The sequence below is a fragment of the Actinia tenebrosa genome, unplaced genomic scaffold (assembly GCF_029948245.1).
Source record: "Actinia tenebrosa isolate PJP-AT-01 unplaced genomic scaffold, QUT_ActTen_1.0 PGA_scaffold15__27_contigs__length_11533743, whole genome shotgun sequence".
Lineage (NCBI taxonomy): Eukaryota > Metazoa > Cnidaria > Anthozoa > Actiniaria > Actiniidae > Actinia > Actinia tenebrosa.
In genome coordinates, this window is record NW_028292575.1 from 10104233 (window position 1) to 10123305 (window position 19073).

General features: G+C 37.0%; 3 protein-coding genes across 3 annotated transcripts in view; 1 reads left to right on the forward strand and 2 right to left on the reverse strand.

Moving 5' to 3' along the window:
* LOC116287937 (uncharacterized) overlaps window positions 1-9510 on the reverse strand; it is a 46312-nt gene extending 36802 nt beyond the window's left edge. The window contains exons 1-12 of the mRNA XM_089030171.1: window positions 9302-9510; window positions 7031-7312; window positions 6636-6920; window positions 5943-6221; window positions 5368-5652; window positions 4625-4903; window positions 3623-3907; window positions 2913-3191; window positions 2542-2823; window positions 1863-2150; window positions 1346-1633; window positions 385-672 (exon numbers count right to left, since the gene is read on the reverse strand). Of these exons, the coding sequence (XP_088886297.1) occupies window positions 385-672; window positions 1346-1633; window positions 1863-2150; window positions 2542-2823; window positions 2913-3191; window positions 3623-3907; window positions 4625-4903; window positions 5368-5652; window positions 5943-6221; window positions 6636-6920; window positions 7031-7312; window positions 9302-9356 (3175 nt within the window). The 5' untranslated portion in view covers window positions 9357-9510. The remainder of the gene's footprint in view (window positions 1-384; window positions 673-1345; window positions 1634-1862; window positions 2151-2541; window positions 2824-2912; window positions 3192-3622; window positions 3908-4624; window positions 4904-5367; window positions 5653-5942; window positions 6222-6635; window positions 6921-7030; window positions 7313-9301) is intronic.
* An 805-nt stretch (window positions 9511-10315) lies between these two features.
* On the reverse strand, window positions 10316-12475 carry LOC116287947 (sterol 26-hydroxylase, mitochondrial-like). Its single transcript, XM_031694656.2, has one exon. It carries the CDS (start codon window positions 12431-12433, stop codon window positions 10829-10831), a length of 1605 nt encoding a protein of 534 aa, XP_031550516.2. The 5' UTR covers window positions 12434-12475; the 3' UTR covers window positions 10316-10828.
* An 881-nt stretch (window positions 12476-13356) lies between these two features.
* On the forward strand, window positions 13357-19070 carry LOC116287938 (RNA 3'-terminal phosphate cyclase). The gene is made up of 11 exons (XM_031694645.2): window positions 13357-14031; window positions 14649-14818; window positions 15343-15584; window positions 16135-16273; window positions 16543-16601; window positions 17114-17255; window positions 17330-17454; window positions 18028-18086; window positions 18360-18454; window positions 18561-18665; window positions 18845-19070. The coding sequence occupies exons 1-11, from the start codon at window positions 13602-13604 to the stop codon at window positions 18938-18940; spliced, it is 1662 nt and encodes a 553-aa protein (XP_031550505.2). The 5' UTR covers window positions 13357-13601; the 3' UTR covers window positions 18941-19070.
* Window positions 19071-19073: the final 3 nt, after the last annotated feature.

Sequence of the window (19073 nt, forward strand, 5' to 3'; positions counted from 1 at the left end):
TAACGGTTAATAAGGAAAAGGTTCCCATAAATATGCTAGTAATTAAGCTATTATTGGTTGATCAGATGATGCGTTTTTTAAATGAATTTATGAAGGAAGTGAGAAATACACATATAAGTAAAGACAAAGATTGATAGAACGGTTTACATTGTCGTACTGAGATTGTAGTACTGAATATCTCAAGGGTTGGCAAGTAAGAATATGAAAGAGAATATACTTTATTTTAGCTTTCTTAGTTATAAGTAATTTACTGTAAATGATATCCTGAGTCAATTCAGCACACAAGTCGACGTTTTGTACGCATGATTAGTGGATAGAAGAGGTCAGTGATGAATACGAATGCATTACGAACTGGTAACGAATGCTTATTGTCCATGTACTTACAGTTGACAATAAGCTGTGCTGATGATGATACAACACTACCGACTTTATTGGTTGCATTGCAGCTAAAGTTTCCTTCGTCACTTCGTACCACACCAGTTATCGTCAAAATCCTACCATCACCAAAGACATCGAACCTTGAAGGTGCTGTCGTGTCTAGTGTAGCGTTGTTTTTCATCCACTGGATGGACGGTGAAGGATTCCCACCAACAGCACAGGTAAATGTTACATTATCGTTTTCCTTCACTTCTTTTGTTCCATTTGGTTGAATGTTTATAAATTCTGGTGGATCTGTTTTAGTGGGAATGTATCACAAATAATACAATTAATACAATTTACAAAGTTCCATAAGACACTGCATAGATGTTAGAAGTTCTAGTTAATTTCTTTTATAATCCACCGTTAGTTTTAGATGTACATCGCGTATTGAAGGTTATGGATCAGGCGACTTACGATGCAGATTAATATTGAGATGAGAAAGTGTAAATGGAAATGTGTTTATTACAGTGATGTTCGACTAAAAAAAGAAGAATCTTTGTCACTTTCTTTTTCTTTCGTTTGATCCATGACGATATAAGTAACGGTTAACAAGGAAAAGGTTCCCATAAACATCTTATAATTAAGCTATTATTGGTTGATAACATTATGCATTTTTTAGTTGAATTTATGAAGGAAGTGAGGAATACTTATATGCGTCAAGACAAAGATCGATAGAACGGTTTATATCGTAGTACTGAGATTGTATTCCTGAATATGTCAAGGGTTGGCAAGTAAGAAGATGAAAGAGAATATACTTTATTTTAGATTTATTTATTATTAGTAATTTATTGTAAATGATATCCTGAGTCAATTCAGCACACAAGTCGACGTTTTGTACGAATGATAAATTAATAGAAGAGGTCAGTGATGAATACGAATGCATTACGAACTGGTGACAAATGTTTCTTGTCGATGCAGTACTTACAGTTGACAATAAGCTGTGTTGATGATGATACAACACTACCGACTTTGTTGGTTGCATTGCAGCTAAAGTTTCCTTCGTCACTTCGTACCACACCAGTTATCGTCAAAATCCTACCATCACCAGAGACATTGAACCTTGAAGGTGCTGTCGTTTTTAGTGCAGCGTCGTTTTTTAGCCACTGTATGGACGGTGAAGGCTTCCCACCAACACCACAGGTAAATGTTACTGTGTCTTTTTCCTTCACTTCTTCTGTTCCATTTGGTTGAATGGTTATAAATTCTGGTGGATCTGTTTAAGTGGGAGGGTACCACAAAAAATACGAATTTTCAATAAGACACGGCATGAATGTATACAGAATGATATAAAAAAACTTACGGGTTGATGATGTTTTAGAACATTGACAGAGTGAATACAAAACCATGGTATAAAGCGCACGACATTAATGGTGTTTTTTAATAGAAAGAATGCAATATAAACTTTATGATTACCGAATGTTTCTTGTCGATGCAGTACTTACAGTTGACAATAAGCTGTGCTGATGATGATACAACACTACCGACTTTGTTGGTTGCATTGCAGCTAAAGTTTCCTTCGTCACTTCGTACCACACCAGTTATCGTCAAAATCCTACCATCACCAGAGACATTGAACCTTGAAGGTGCTGTCGTTTTTAGTGCAGCGTCGTTTTTTAGCCACTGTATGGACGGCGAAGGCTTCCCACCAACAGCACAGGTAAATGTTACATTATCGTTTTCCTTCACTTCTTTTGTTCCATTTGGTTGAATGGTTATGAATTCTGGTGGATCTATTCTTATCCAAAATGAACAGCAACAAAACACATATTTCTAGTTGTATTTAGGATGGATATGTCATAGACTGACCATGTAGGTTGTTTAAACTGGATGAAAACGTTGTACCCGACACTTTTCGTGTGTCTTGGCACGGTTATCCTTAACAAGTAATCATTTTAAAAGACTTTAAAGGTTTTAAGAGCATATGTTTTCCCTCAAGTGAAAGAATTAAACATTTGAAGAATCACATAATTGATGTCATGTTATATGTTATACTTCTATTATTCTCTGAAGTAATTGTTTTAGGTTTACGTATTGAATAAAAGAATAAAATATTATTGATGATCAATAATAAGCCATGAGATTTGTTTGGAAAGTATTTTACACCTAAGTTATTGCACTTACAGTTGACTATTAATATTCCTGGAGTTGATTGTATTGTCTTTTTGTTGTTGTGAACGAGACACACGTAATATCCTTCATTTGTTCTGTTCACACTCGTAATGTTGATTATACTAACAACAGAATTGCCACTCTTTGTCTCGTGTGAATGGGATGTTACATTTGTTCCGTTCTTCTGCCACCAAATAGTGGGTATTGGGATCCCTGTGGCATGGCAGCTGATAAAGACCTTGGTTCCCTCGACTGCAGTCTGGTTGGCTGGATGAGCAAGAATGGCTGGATTTGCTAAAACAGTGAGATAGAAGGATAACAGGAGGTGTAAGTAATCATAAAGAAAACTAAATAACAATCTTATACTTATGCTAATTACTTACTGTGGACAGTCAACCTGCCAGGATAAGACTTCACACGTACACCATTATCAGCAACACACACGTACGATCCTGAGTCTGAAGGTTGGACTGCTGTTATATCGAGCTGTTTACCATCAATACTGTAGTGAAACCTCTCGTCTGACGAAACATTGAAAGGACTGTCATCTTTTTCCCACGTGACCACTATTGGAAGAGTTCCAGTGACGTCACATGTAATGGTTGCGTTTTCACCTTCGACCTTTGTTTGATTGGCGGGATGCGAGGTGACTTTTGGAGCGACTATAGACATTGAAAGGAAACAGTTTTGAGTGTATTATATCGAACTTGACTTAGTACTGTCACTAAGAAATCCCCAGGTAAGTTTCTTTAATTAACCCGTCAGTGGATCTTTTCTGTCTCTTTGATGAAAGGATTCCGTTAGAAAGATAAGACAACAAAAACTACACCCTCTGTTTTTTAAATGCAACGATTGCTGCATGTTCTGGCCACAGATTAAACCAGACATGACGAGTAGACAGTGGAGGATCGAGGAATTTTAGAAGGGGGAGGGGGGGGGGGGGGTGGGGGGGGGGGGGGTGAGTATTACAAAGGTTTTACTAGGAATGCGAGGAAAATGGGATGGCTTACTATGGATAATACCAAAACAATTGAGCAAAAGGGGAGGTGGCTAGTCACGGCCTTTACGTCCCTGGTAGATTAAAAATACTCACGTTTAAGGGTTAAGGATGCAGTATTGGATGTCACACTTTTATCGCCGCTCTTTGCAACACATGTGTAGTTTCCTTCATCTATGGTTTTGCTGACCTTGATTATAGTCAGACTACTCTGTCCGTTGGTTGTTTGTATTATCAATCTATCACTAGATGTAAGAATCGTTCCTTCTTTTTTCCAGGACAAAGAGGGTACTGGGTTCCCTGTGGCCTTGCAACTGAGTGTTGCATTGGTGTTTACGAATATGTACTGGCTGTTGGGGTGGGTTAGAATCGAAGGGTTTGCTGAAATATACCAAATGTGAGTTAGATGAAATGTTTTTCGATAACGAGCAATAATGGCAAAAAGCGCAAAAAAATAGACTTTCGTATGAGTTTTGTTCCAATTTTCGTTTTGGGTTAACACTCAAAACCTTTTTTTAACAGTTAAAAACTGATGTACTTTGATAAAATGCCTGTTTGAAGCGATATTTTCAATCTTACAAAGATGTTTTGTTGCATTTGTGTTAGAATCTTGCTTTGTCGGGTTTTTTTTATATAAAATATATGGGAAATTAACAAATGAAGACCTAAACCTCATTTACGAATAAAAGTTTTGCCTTGGGTTAACACTTTGATTCCACTTTCATCGGTCATCTCCGGCCACTTCCAATCAAGTTCAACTTTCTGAATAACGAGATTTTAGCCTTGTACAACAGCCTTTCTTCAAGAAAATAGTTTTTGGCGCTCACTGCTTGAATACGAAAAGAATTCTCTCTCAATATATCGAAAAATAAAAAATGAAAGAACGAGAAATGAAAGAAAGAAAAGACAGTTTATAGATTTGTTAAAAGACGAGAAACTTCATCAGACACTCTTCGCGTGACTTTACTTTGCGCGGTTATCTTTAACAACTAAAGAATGGCTGGATTTGCTAAAACAGTGAGATAGAAGGATGACAGGAGGTGTAAGGAATCATGAAGAAAACTAGATAACAATTTTATACTTATCCTAATTACTTACTGTGGACAGTCAACCTGCCAGGATAAGACTTCACACGTACACCATTATCAGCAACACACACGTACGATCCCGAGTCTGAAGGTTGGACTGCTGTTATATCGAGCTGTTTACCATCATTACTGTAGTGAAACCTTTCGTCTGACGAAACATCGAAAAGATTGCCGTCTTTTTCCCACGTGACCACTATTGGAAGAGTCCCAGTGACTTCACATGTAATGGTTGCGTTTTCACCTTCGACCTTTGTTTGATTGGCGGGATGCGAGGTGACTTTTGGAGCGACTATAGACATTGAAAGGAAACAGTGTATTATATCAAACTTGACTTAGTACTGTCGCTAAGTAACATGGAAGGGGAGGGAAATCACCGTAGCAGCCAACAGAAATTCCCTTGGTAAGTTTTTTTAATTAACCCGTCAGTGGATCTTTTATGTCTCTTTGATAAAAGGATTTCGTTGGAAAGATAACCACAAAAGCAACACCTTCTGTTTTTTAAATGCAACAAATGCTGCATGTTCTGGCCACAGATTAAACCAGACATGCCGAGTAGACAGCGGAGGGTAGAGGAATTTTAGAATGGAAGAGGGGGGAGGGGGGTGGGGTGAGTATTACAAAGGTTTTACTAGGAATGCGAGGAAAATGGGCTGGCTTACTATGGATAATACTGATAAAGGTGAGCAAAAGGAGGTGACTAGTTATGCCCTTTACCACCCTCGGATCCGTCTCTGGCAGATTAAAAATACTCACGTTTAAGGGTTAAGGATGCAGTATTGGATGTCACACTTTTGTTGCCGCTCTTTGCAACACATGTGTAGTTTCCTTCATCTATGGTTTTACTGAACTTGATTATAGTCAGATTACTCTGTCCGTTGGTTGTTTGTATTATTAATCTATCACTAGATGTAAGAATCGTTCCTTCTTTTTTCCAGGACAAAGAGGGTACTGGGTTCCCTGTAGCCTTGCAACTGAGTGTTGCATTGGTATTTTCGAATATGTACTGACTGTTGGGGTGGGTTATAATCGAAGGGTTTGCTGAAATATACCAAATGTGCATGACTTAGATGACTTAATAATATATATATATATATATATATAAGAAATAAAAGAATGAGAAATGAAAGAAAGAAAAGACAGTTTCCAGATTTCTTAAAAGACGAGAAACTTCATCAGACACTCTTCGTGTGACTTTACTTTGCGCGGTTATCTTTAACAACTAAAGAATGGCTGGATTTGCTAAAACAGTGAGATAGAAGGATGACAGGAGGTGTAAGTAATCATAAAGAAAACTAGATAACAATTTTATACTTATCCTAATTACTTACTGTGGACAGTCAACCTGCCAGGATAAGACTTCACACGTACACCATTATCAGCAACACACACGTACGATCCCGAGTCTGAAGGTTGGACTGCTGTTATATCGAGCTGTTTACCATCATTACTGTAGAGAAATCTCTCGTCTAACGAAACATTGAAAGGACTGCCATCTTTTTCCCACGTGACCACTATTGGAAGAGTCCCAGTGACTTCACATGTAATGGTTGCGTTTTCACCTTCGACCTTTGTTTGATTGGCGGGATGCGAGGTGACTTTTGGAGCGACTATAGACATTGAAAGGAAACAGTGTATTATATCGAACTTGATTTATTACTGTCACTAAGAATCCCCAGGTAAGTTTCTTTAATTAACCCGTCAGTGGATCTTTTACGTCTCTTTGATGAAAGGATTTCGTTGGAAAGATAAGATCACAAAAGCAACACCCTCTGTTTTTTAAATGCAAAGATCGCTGCATGTTCTGGCCACAGATTAAACCAGACATGTCGAGTAGACAGTGGAGGATCGAGGAATTTTAGAAGTGGGGGAGGGGGGTGAGTATTACAAAGGTTCTACTATGAATGCGAGGAAAATGGGCTGGCTTACTATGGATAATACTGATAAAGGTGAGCACAAAGGGAGGTGACAAGTCACGCCCTTTACGTCCCTGGATCCGCCCCTGGCAGATTAAAGATACTCACGTTTAAGGGTTAAGGATGCAGTATTGGATGTCACACTTTTGTTGCCGCTCTTTGCAACACATGTGTAGTTTCCTTCATCTATGGTTTTGTTGAACTTGATTATAGTCAGACTACTCTGTCCGTTGGTTGTTTGTATTATTAATCTATCACTAGATGCAACATTCGTTCCTTCTTTCTTCCAGGACAAAGAGGGTACTGGGTTCCCTGTGGCCTTGCAACTGAGTGTTGCATTGGTGTTATCGAATATGTACTGGCTGATGGGGTGGGTTAGAATCGAAGGGTTTGCTGAAATATACAAAATAACAAACAACAAATGAAAGAACGAGAAATGAAAGGAAGAAAATATAGTTTATAGATTTGCTAAAAGACGAGAAACTTCATCAGTACTGACTTACATTTTACAGTTAATATCGCATCGTTCGATGTTGAAATATTTCCGGTGTCATTAGCAACACAAGAGTAATTGCCTGCATCTGAAGCAACGAGTCCAGTGATTACCAGTGTACTCGATTGATTGTTTGATGTGACATTATATCTAGAGTCAGAGGCAATGTTTGTCGAGTCTTTCTTCCATGTGAATGTAAGCGTTGGGCTTGCTGTGGCAGAGCAATTAAATGTGACGTCGAACCCTTCGAATTGTGATTGGCTGATTGGCTGGGTTGTTATGACTGCATCACCTGTGTAAGAAATCGCATGAACAGTTTTGAATATATAAACATTAGCTTGGTGACTTTGATTAAACAAACAACCGACCATGCATGCATAATCCATCGAAAAGATGATAAATGCCAAATGAAACCAAGGTTGAATTTCACTCAACCAACAATATACGGACTTGGACTGATTAAGTCCCACCAGAACTAAATCAGATTTAGCTAAGTAGAAGCTAAATGCATTCAGCTAATTAATAGCTTCTGAAGATTGGTTCATTGTTAACATTAATGAAACAACAACAAGAAGGAACGGAAATGGCACAAAATTGAAGCAATATATATTGAAAAGAAGCGGTTTTAGACAGTGTATTTCCTTCTCAAACTGACTTGTTTTACAACGCTCAAATTAAACACAGGTTTCTACATAAAACGTTGCCTTGCCTTTTGAAATAAACTGGTCCTAATATAGGCGCATTAACTGGGCCAATCGTATTACGCGTTCAAAAGGAAGTAAGAGATGTAATGCGCATGCGCATGATAGCCTTAGTACTAAATCGCATTTCGGGCAGATCTAACCTGAAGTAAGAATCTATCCATCAAAATTCAAAAGCAATATTATAAAATGCCTCTGTTAATAAAAAGAACTATTAAAATAAATGACCATGTATGCGTCACATGCAGTCACAGACAGGACTATAGTTAACTTGTGACCTAATAAACAAGCGAATTGGTCGCAACTTTCGAAAGAAAGATAACGAAAGCTATTATTCCAACCCTTCAGAAACTGCGATAGAGGTAAAGCAAGTAATAAAAAGTCAAGTTGATTTTGTTGCTCATATGCCAGACCCGACCACCGACTTACAGCCAGTTTAAATAGTAACCCCTGAGTACTGAAAATAAGAAGGAAACATTAAAACATTATTTGCAACTGTGCTGAACGTTTCGGAATCGCTGCAGCCAAAACGTTATGTTATAAATAATGAAGATTAACTTTCAGTGCATTGAAAGTAAAGTTTCTCAAACTCCGCGGAGGACATAAAGCATATCACCGACAGATCACAGTTCATAGTATTAAACCGTACTGAATCAAGATCCGTCTAGTGGCTGTTTTTGAACACAAAAATCAATTAGGATGATGTATTGGAACAACCACGAGATTTAAGTATTTTTTAACATTACTGAAAAGTTACGAAAATGGTTAAATCATTCTGTCAAAATGATTGAGATAATCATATATATATTATTTTCAAATTAGGATACCCATGTAATAGGAATTTATTTCGTTGAAACACATAAGCATAAATGCTGACCAAATAACTGATTAATTTAGTCTTTTCTAACAATTATGATTTAGTTTAGTGAACATAAAGTCCATTAGCATTAGTGACATGGTCAAATACTTTTTGTCTAGAGATGTCATTTGGTTCATAAATACAACATCGTTGATGTGAATGTTTCTTCAATCCCTTTAGCGAAACTGAAGTTGATTTCACTTGTGTAATAGGAATGCGAAAGAAAAGAAGGCTGTCAGCAGTGTTTATTGTAAAATATTCATAACGGAGCGGTGGTCAGAAACCAAGGTATTTTAGTGAAGTATTGATGTGCTATGTGAACAATCACTCCGAGAAATCTAGAATGGTTTAGATATGACTGAGCTTGTATGAAGCAAGACTCATTCTAGTAGCATAATATGGTACACCAAGTTAGATAAAGGGAATTGCCAAGACTGCTTTAGGAGTGAATTGCATTATACCCTTTAATAGGTATTCAAATAAGACCCCGGAAGTTTAAGGCATAGTTTAGTTCAAATACAAAAGAAGGACCACAAACTGAATTCCACTTACAGGGAACCACAAATTCAAAAAATTAAGGTATCCATAGTAAAAGAACTAAGAGTTGAACAAGCTCTGTTTAGTATAGCTAAAGAATATGGTCAACCTAAACTAGGCCGAATATGGTATGATCTTTAAACTGGTAATGATGTGGCATTAATGCCGTGAATATATTCTGTACCTTGTTTGCTTACAAGCAACAACACACCAAGGATGATCCCTAAGCCTTTGATCATCGTGTTTCTATATTAAAAGACTTGGATTTGATCCTCTTTAACCGATTTGATCCATGATATTTCTCTATGAACAATGGCTGTGCAGCAAACACTAGTTTATGTCACACAGAGATATTTGAGATGCTTAGGATATATTGAATGTCGTCAGTACTGACATGGCTGAACAAGTTAAACAGTAGTAACAGTCCGTTAATAATTGGCCGGCTAAACAGATATTTAGGTCATATCATGCCCTAGCGCGTCCTAACAATATCTAAACAGTCACGCAAAGAAGCACTCTGATTGGTGTTCTTAGACAACTGCTATTTTTAACTTTTGCTTTCGATTAAGAACACGTCCGCATACCAGTCGACATTAACGGAGTCCGCAAACATTAATTAGTAGTGTTTGGTAGCGTATCATGCTAAGGTCCTACTGTTTACACAAACATCCTTCCTTCCCTTCCTTCTACATCATGCTATCCCTTCTTTAACTCTCTCCTAATGATTTACTGATATAATGGTAATAGATATAACTAATCAATAACAATAATAATATAATCATAATATAATTAATGAATAATCATAATTATAATAAATCATAATCATAATTATAATAAATCATAATCATGATTATAATAAATCATAATCATAATTATAATGAATAATAATCATAATTATAATAAATCATAATCATAATTATAATAAATCATAATCATAATTATAATAAATCATAATCATAATGAATAATAATCATAATTATAATAAATCATAATCATAATTATAATAAATCATAATCATAATTATAATAAATCATTATCATAATGAATGATAATCATTATTTTTTATATCATAATTATTCATTTCCCGATTTATTCAAGTTTAAACATTGATTACTTATTTAATTATTTTTCTATCATTAATTACCACCCACATTTTTATTATACAGTCTTTATTTATATTGTTTATTTCATGTGTACATAATGGGTAACATTTCTTTATTTTATTGCAAATATGAAAGTCTTAATTATAAGCTGGTGTAGGATGGATACAAGATATTGCCTGAATAAATACATTAAATACATTGCAAAAATAAAGCTTATCTAATCACATGGATGAAAATACTACTGTACCACACTAAAATATTGACTAATTAATTCATTGAATTACATGTACAGTCTCCAGGGAATATTTAAAACCCTGTGCTATTATACTATGATTTACTAACCTGCTTGCATACTAAGTATATTTTTATGGACAGATTCAAGTGTCGCAAGAAGTTTTTATGATTTTGGTGCTAAAGGATAGGGGAGTCTACTTACATAATTTGTACAGGTGTATATTTTTCTAATTAAAACATTTTACAAGTTCAAATTGATCATTAAAAACCTTAATAAATACATATTGAAGTGTCCATTATAAAATACGCATAAGAGGGTGGATTTTCAAGTGCAAGGGTTACAATCCCAATCACTGGGCAATATGAGAAAATGTTTAAGATGTGGCTGATCTTTCAATGAACTTCACTCGAAGAGGTCTGTCTGGGATAGTGACACCACGCATAAATGGTTCAACCTCTTCACCCTCGGGGTACTTTATTTCATATTTCTGTAACAATCTTGTTGTGAGCAGGTATAGCTCAAGCTCAGCAATACGTCTCCCAGCACACATTCTTGTCCCAAAACCAAATGGAATGGAAGAGAATGCATGAAGTGCCTCCGATATCTGGTTATTCTCATCACGTAACCATCTTTCTGGAATGAACTTGTTGGCTTGCTTGAAATTCTTTTCATCTCGACTCATGTAAAAGCTCAAGAAAGCAACCTGTGAGCCCTTTGGTAGGCAATATCCAAGGATTTCCATATCAGTTGGTATTTGTCGATTCTGGGATGAAAGTACTGGATACAATCTCAATGTTTCTTTTACACAAGCTTTTAGATATGGCATGTGGTTTAGGTTAGTTGAAGTTGGAAGCTCATTTGTCTTCAACACTGAAGTTATTTCTTGGTAAAGTTTGTCTTGCTTGTCTGGATTCTTGGCCATCATGTAGAGTATCCACTGCATTGTGTTAGAAGTTGTGTCTACACCAGCAAACAGCAAATCAATGATACTTGCCATGAGATCATCTTTTGTCATGTTATCATTAGACAGAATAAATTCCACGAATCCTACTCTCTCCACGTCTTGGCTTTCTTTGTCTGCAGAAGAACTTTTCAACCTTCCTTCTCTCTCCAGCTGTTGTACTTTCTTGTTGATGAAAAGTTCAGCATACTTGTTCATCGTATCAAAATGATAAACAAATTCCTTGAAGGTTTTGGTTTCGTAAATCTTGTAAAACCAGACTGGAAGGAAACCAATTTGAATTGCAGTGGCTAAAAACCCACCAACAGAAGTGATAAAGGCCTGTGCATCAGGATTCACGTCGTCTCCTTGGCAGCCAAACCTTCTGTCAAATAAAACATGGGCAACTGACTCGAACGACCACTTAAACAGCTCGTTATCAATATCTTTTACCTCGTATTCCATTTCTCCTCCAGGTGTTATTCGTAGCTTATCTAATCGTTCAATAAAGTCAGTGATGATTTCATTGAAGGTAGGTGCATATTCAGCAACTTCTCGAGGTTTCAGGATACGTTTACTTACGGTACTTCGTAGCTTGTGCCAGTCTGATCCATTAGCAAAGAAAACACCAGGAATCGTATCTCTTATTTCACGATAATAATTGAGAGCTGGAAAGTCAAAACGCTTGGGATACTTTGGCTCATTTCGTAGCACTTTTGCAACTTCATCGGGATCAGCTAACTGAATGAGTTTTATACCTGGTATATCGATTTTAAATATAGGTCCGTACTTCTTGACGTCCTCGGCCTGTGAGTCGAGGAAAATCTTACCAAGTGGCTTCTTCGACAACATCCCATCAACGATCAAACGCCATCCTGCTCCAAATACAGGAACACTTGGCGGTCCAGGTAAATCATCTACACTTTTTAGGTGCTTTTGATTATCTGATCCTGCAGTAGTCAAAGTTCGAAGTGCTTTTGCCTGTCTGAAAAGGTGGTTTTGCAGACGAAAACATGAACGAAGATATGATAACGACATCTTGAAGCCGTGATACCATGCCCTAGTTGCGTGCCTGCCCACCCGGAGGGAAACACAGGTAGCCCAGTCCATGCATTTTTCATTTAAAGGCGTTTTAGAACAAAAGAAAGAAGAAAGAAAGAAGAATAAAGAAAGAAAGAAAGAAAAGAAAGAAAGAGAGAGAGAGAGAGAGAAGAGAGAAGTATGGCTGTAGGAATAATATTAACCCTCTGTTCTGAGCATCTTTAGAAACTACTTTATATGGTCACGGTACTCACTCATATAAGTCCGTTCAACTGATTGTACTGCACCTCTCCAGACATCAACAAATGTCCCTTAGATGCTGATATTCAATATACATACTGTCGAGTGATATCAATTAATTTGTCGTATTTACTTTACATATATAATAATATGAGTAGTGGTTTAGTAAAAACATTTCAGTGCGAGAAAAATCAGAGAGAAAACTTCCTCAAAACGTCCAATATTTTTGTCTCTAATTTTTGTTTGAAATGCTTATCTCATATAAGCTATATTGAGTATATTACTTACTATTATCGTTAGGTTAATTGATTTTAAAGTCTTTCTTGTTTAGTTTTCACATCTCCCTGGTTTTCATGGCGATGATCCTCACGTAGTCTGACAAAAGGCGGTAAAACAGGGAATGCCGCTGACTAGAAGTAGTATGAGCCCAAAATGGAGCCCAATGTAAATATAAAACATAATACTTTTTCAATCGATTTATAATAATAATAATAATAATAATAATAATAATAATGTTCAGTTGAAGGTGCAAATATAATTCTCTAAACAGCTTTCGTCATGCACGGTTAAGTAATCATCTCGTAATATAAAATAGTAACAAAATAACTTCTTCCAATTTAGTAAATGCCATAAAACACAAATTAAACGATATTTTAGCTTTCTACCATTTCTTCTACCAGATCTGATTTTTTTTTTTAAATCATAACCACATGCAAACACAACGAAATTTAAGGATGAATGCACGGGTAGCCTGTGGTATTTAGTTCCCAGACCCTTGCATTAGAAAAACATGATGGCGGACGTTTAGATATTATTATTTGTGATTTTTCGAGTTTCTATTTGAATATTTCATGGAGGAAATGCACTTTCATGGAGCCTAAAGTTTTCCATGCAGGCCTTTTTTGTATTTTCTAGCAACTAGACAATGAATTTTCCGGTATCTGTTACCCGTTTTGTTCAAGTTCAACAACAAAGTATTCACAAAACAACAAGAACTTCTAATATCTTAAAATTATTTTTATCCAACGATTATACACGAATTTTGATAAATGAATTTACTCACGGCAAAAGAGCTTTTAAGAAGCTAAATTTATTTCAAGCGTTTTCTACATTTCCACTTTCAACAAAAGTTCATAAATTGTTACAAAGACCTCGTTCCCTGTGTTACAGTCAGTCTAGATGTTCTAGCCAAGGAGTAAAGAAACTAAATAGAAAGAAAGAAAAGACGTTTTACGATATATTAGAGGTACATCCGTCAGCAACTCAATCAGAAATCAAGTCTGCTTACTATGAACAGTCAATGAAATACCACCCAGATGTCAGAAGGAGTGATGGAATAAGAGATAACTTTACAGGTATGTAAGCCTATCTACCTCTACATGTACCTTCCTAGACTGAGGTCAATCATTTGATCCCCAGGGACTTTAACTGCAGGGGAGAGGAACAAACATGTATTATTTTCCTCAAAACAAACAATGATATATGATATATTCTTCCTTGCTCCCAGGGGGGGGGGGGGGGGGGGTTTACTCACCTATATTCACTATACGGGTACGTGCCACCAAACAGGGTATGGTTTTCAGTGATTCTACTCTGGAACAGGGTATATAGAATCACACTCGCTCTTGGCCAGGGTATATGAAATCACGCTCTTTTCTCCCTGGGACAGGGTATCTATTTTCGCAATACTGGAACAGGGTAAGGTTTTCAGCGATCTTGCTCTGGAACAGGGCATAAATTTCAGTAATTTTACTCTGGAACAGGGTCAGGGTTCAGTGGGCTCAGTGGCACATCCCTACCCTAAACCCTAAACAGGCAAGAGTACCCCCTGGGCTTACTCTCCCACTTTAAAATCTGCTCCACCTACCCTATCATCATTTATTTCCAATAATATCTAATGCCAGTAAGTTCTAAACAAAAAGACTTTGAATGCAGTGTTGTTATAACTGTATTGATTCAACTATCACCTCAGATATCACCAAAGCATATTCAGTCTTGAGTAAACTAGAAACAAGAAGAGAATATGACAAAGAAATTGGTACATATTACATGATGAGAAGTTATCAAAAGAGAAAGAGTGGAGAGAAAGTGTTAAGACTGATGGATGATGTGGTTGAAATTGATGTAAAAAACATTGAACAGGTATGCTTCTTGAATCTATCTACCATTAAAGTCAAGATTGTGTTCACCCATGCATGCATGTATGACCAGGTGCATAGTTAATTAACACATAACCTGAACCAATCAATGTTTAGTTTGGAATACTATGGAACATAGTGGAAGAAGAAACTTGAACATGGACTCCCTTCACTCTTGGCGTTAATGTTCAGATTAATCATATTAAAAATCTCTAAAAAAAATCTAATGCATATACCACTCCTGGGTGCCTAACAGGCCTTGCGACCCAATTGATAAGGCAGCCAGTAGATCCAATTACAATTTAGATGTTGACTTTTGTGGAGGGAGGAAAAACAGGAGAACCCGTAGGAAAAACTTTTGAAGCCAAGGAGAGAACCAACATACAACTCTACTCACATACGACACCAAGACTGGCAGAGGTCGAACCCGGGTTGCATTCATGAGAGGCAGCGCATTAGCAGTGCACACCACCCGTGCTTCTCTAGTAATAAAATCTTTATACTTGCATTCCCTTTTATTTATTTTAGTCTACAACCTTTCTATGTAATGTGGTATCACTGAGCTCAATACTGGGAGCACCTGTAAGATTAAGCAACATTGAATGCAATAAGAGTCCTCATGGTATACAGTCTCGCGACCTTCGCATGCTGCAGCTGCAAAGACAGGTCTGTAATGGTACTCTTGTTGCAAACAAAGGGTCTACGACTGTAACATTTATCCCAAGTGATCTTCAAAGTGGCATGTTTTCATCAGAGACAGGACGTTTTGGGTAAATAATACCTATTGATTTAAATTTTTTAAATATTGTGTCCCAATTCAGATGACAGATATAGGCTTCCATCAATCAAAATAATTACTTAGAGTACATAGAATAAATATATATAAAATATTTTACAACCATCACTCCCCATACGGGGCTCTTCCTTGAGGTTCACTCCACACACACTACCACTACATTCAATATTCTATGCACACAACGCTCAGCTCACATGTTGATTTTTATGGAGGGAGGAAACTGGAGAACCCGGAGAAAACCCTTGTAGCACAGGAGAGAACAACACATCAAACAAACTCAATTCACATGTGGCGACCGCAGGGCTCGAACCATTGACCCGACCCGTTGGACTCACAGTGGTGAAAGACGACACGTTAGCCGCAAACGCCACCCATGCTACCCATATTTGAGGGAAATCCTGATTGAGGGAAAACCAAACACCAGAAATCATGCTTTTTATAGTTTGGTTGCCATTACAGTAAATGGTTGAATACTTAATACTCTTGCCAATACTTTGACTCTATTGCCTGTGATATTATTACAGGAGTATTAGTTTGTTATTGGAATCAGCCCTACCATGTCTGGCATTTGGACCACACCCACGGTACTCAAAAACCAATATTTTAAGTATTAAAGGAACCACACACTCTAACTATGGACTACATGTTGATTATATGGACAAGGTATAGATTACTGTCTCTATAGATAGTTGATAGTTGTAGTTTGATCCTAAGTGCTTGAGGGATCTCAGAGAGGCATGGGGGTAGTGGTCCTACGTTTTCCTAATATATCTCCTACATTTTAAATTCTCAGCTTTCCACTTTAAGTCTAGTATATCCCATCCTACTCTATTTTCCAATTGTGTCAACATGTGTCAGCCACACAATTACCCTTGTTTCAACTTTTCTCTTATATTTATTTATGATTTTTTTGTGGTTATAATGTGTTGCAGGTTTATAGACCTTTGGTAAAGAAGTTTGGATGTGACTTTACAGTGGAAATAAGAAAAAAGTAGTTTGTATTATTGTTACAAATTATTCATTGTTTAATATTAATCTTAGTTAATGGACCTTAAATGTCTAGATGTATTTGTGAAGCTTCCTGATCTGTACTTAGTTCATTCTATTCAGTATGGTTACTTTCTCTATTTGATGACAACATCAAAATACCACAGAATCCTGATTATAAGACCGTCCATCCATACATCAGAAATCCCTCCCCCCCAGTCAGAAGCACCCCTGGTCATAAGCTCCCCTGGTCATAAGCCCCCCAATGACCAACCTTGCATCCCCATAGCACATTAATTAATGCTCAGATTTAACCCCCTTGTTATAAGCCTACCCCCTTCCCCCAATTACAAAAACTCTTACGACATTGTATAAGCCCAGGGCTTAAAACTGGGATTCTATGGTATTATTAAGAGGGTTTTATTTTAGAATGAAACTGGTGTTGTTTGAAAGTTATGTTCTACAGAACCTGGGAAATTACTGAGCAAAGAATCCAGTCTTCTTATGTTATCCCAGGTCACACATACCTCATTGGGATGGTAAAGTCATCTTGCGCAGTCTTCCCTCTCCCCAGCTGAGATCAGTTTCTTTAACTAATTGCGGAACCCTAACCAAGATTTCAGGATGGTCTTTTGTTGCAGGGTCAAAACCAATCAGGGTAAGTTGAAACAGTACTCAAATATCCTCTGATGTCATGCTCTTCAGTCTAATATATATTTTATTTTAACACAGGTAGCCCAACTCATGTCTAAGAATCTATTTTCACAACTTAAGAAGAGATTTCCATCTTCTTTGATTAATATGGATGCTACAAGAGATCGTGACAGTAGAAGTGAAGGGAATGGACAGGGAGTTTTGTGAGTACTGCATGACTATTAACTAACATCTGTGCTCTCATGATGATGTTGATGATGGGGCTGATAATGTATAATGATGGTAATGGGGGTGATATTGCATGATGATGATGTTAGAGGTGATGTTGCACAATGTTGATGATGATAGGGGTGTTGATGCATCATGATGATGATGATGGGGGTGTTGATGCATGATGATGATGATGGTGCCGATAATGTATAATGATGGTAATGGGGGTGACAGGAGTGATGACAGTGATTGTAATTGTAATAATGATAATTGATGATGATCGTGATTATGGTGATGATGGTGATGATAAAGATATTGATGATTATGATGGTAGTTATGATGTACAAAGTGGTCATTATTGTGGTGGATATGATGATAGGGGTGGTGATAATGATAGTGATGATGGTCATGATGATTGATGATGAAGCAAAGTCATGAATCATGAAGATGATAGTAATGATTAATATAAAGATTTAGATGATGATGATGATGATGATGATGATGATGATGATATCCAGCATGATGTCATTCGAGTCTGTGCAAGAAAGCTATCATTTTTATTCTAGGATTTTAGGGGAGACCTCCACAGGACTTGTATTAAGTGGAACAGCGTTGTGGCAAAAAGGTGCATACAGTGATATAGACTACTGCGGATATGATTTCTTTACTTCTCTCTCTGCAGCCCCTGTCGAACTGTCTGTCTTTCTGTCACCATTTGTGTATCCATCCATCTTTCTGTCATCCGTCCGTCAATGTCTTACTGTCTGTCTCCATCCATTTACTGTCTGTCTGTCTGTCTTCTCGTTGGCCCTTTTTCTTCCATTGTTACTGCATAACTAATGAAAGTCGATTCTTGTTTCCCTTGTTTATTTATTTTATCTCCTCTCTTTCATTTTAGGCATGCGAAGTGAAGAAGTAGTGGACAGAGCATTAAATATGTTTCTTAGTAACATAGAAAGTGGCTCTTGTGTTGATGAACAACTCCAGGATAAGGTACGTACTGTACAGCCAAGTGGTGCCGGGTCATGTATGTCTTGTTGTACTTACAGTACACTAGATAGTAACAGTAGTAACACTTGCTCGTATTTGTATATTTTAGGTAGTTCTATTGATGGCGGTTGCTTCAGGTCGGTCTTTTCTTCGATGTAGTTCAGTTACAGCAAGAACAAGAGCCGCTATAATGGCTATAGAAACACTCTCTCAGGTACTGATCCTCAACAGCAGGGTTTTTTTTCGCCCTTTTATCTTCCTTTTCGTTTCATTTCAATTCATCCTCTGTTCACTTGGTTAGATTGCTCTTCTTCCTTTCACGGTTCTATAATATCTTCAGCTGTTACTTTACAAACAGTGTTCTTATCGACTTGACATCATTTCTGTTTTCAGGTTCGGTTCACAATTACAAAGGATACTGATTCGCGGACGACTCTCATATCATGTGATGGCCTTGGATTAATAAATGAAAACTGCAACGAACTGTGAACCTGGTCAAATATAAGTAATTATCAAAAACTGCATTCCAAGTGACTACTGACATCTCGTAAGGTCACTGAAAAGATGGAAATATTTCGCAAAAAAAGACTGATGAATAATAAATTTATGATACATGTTTGGT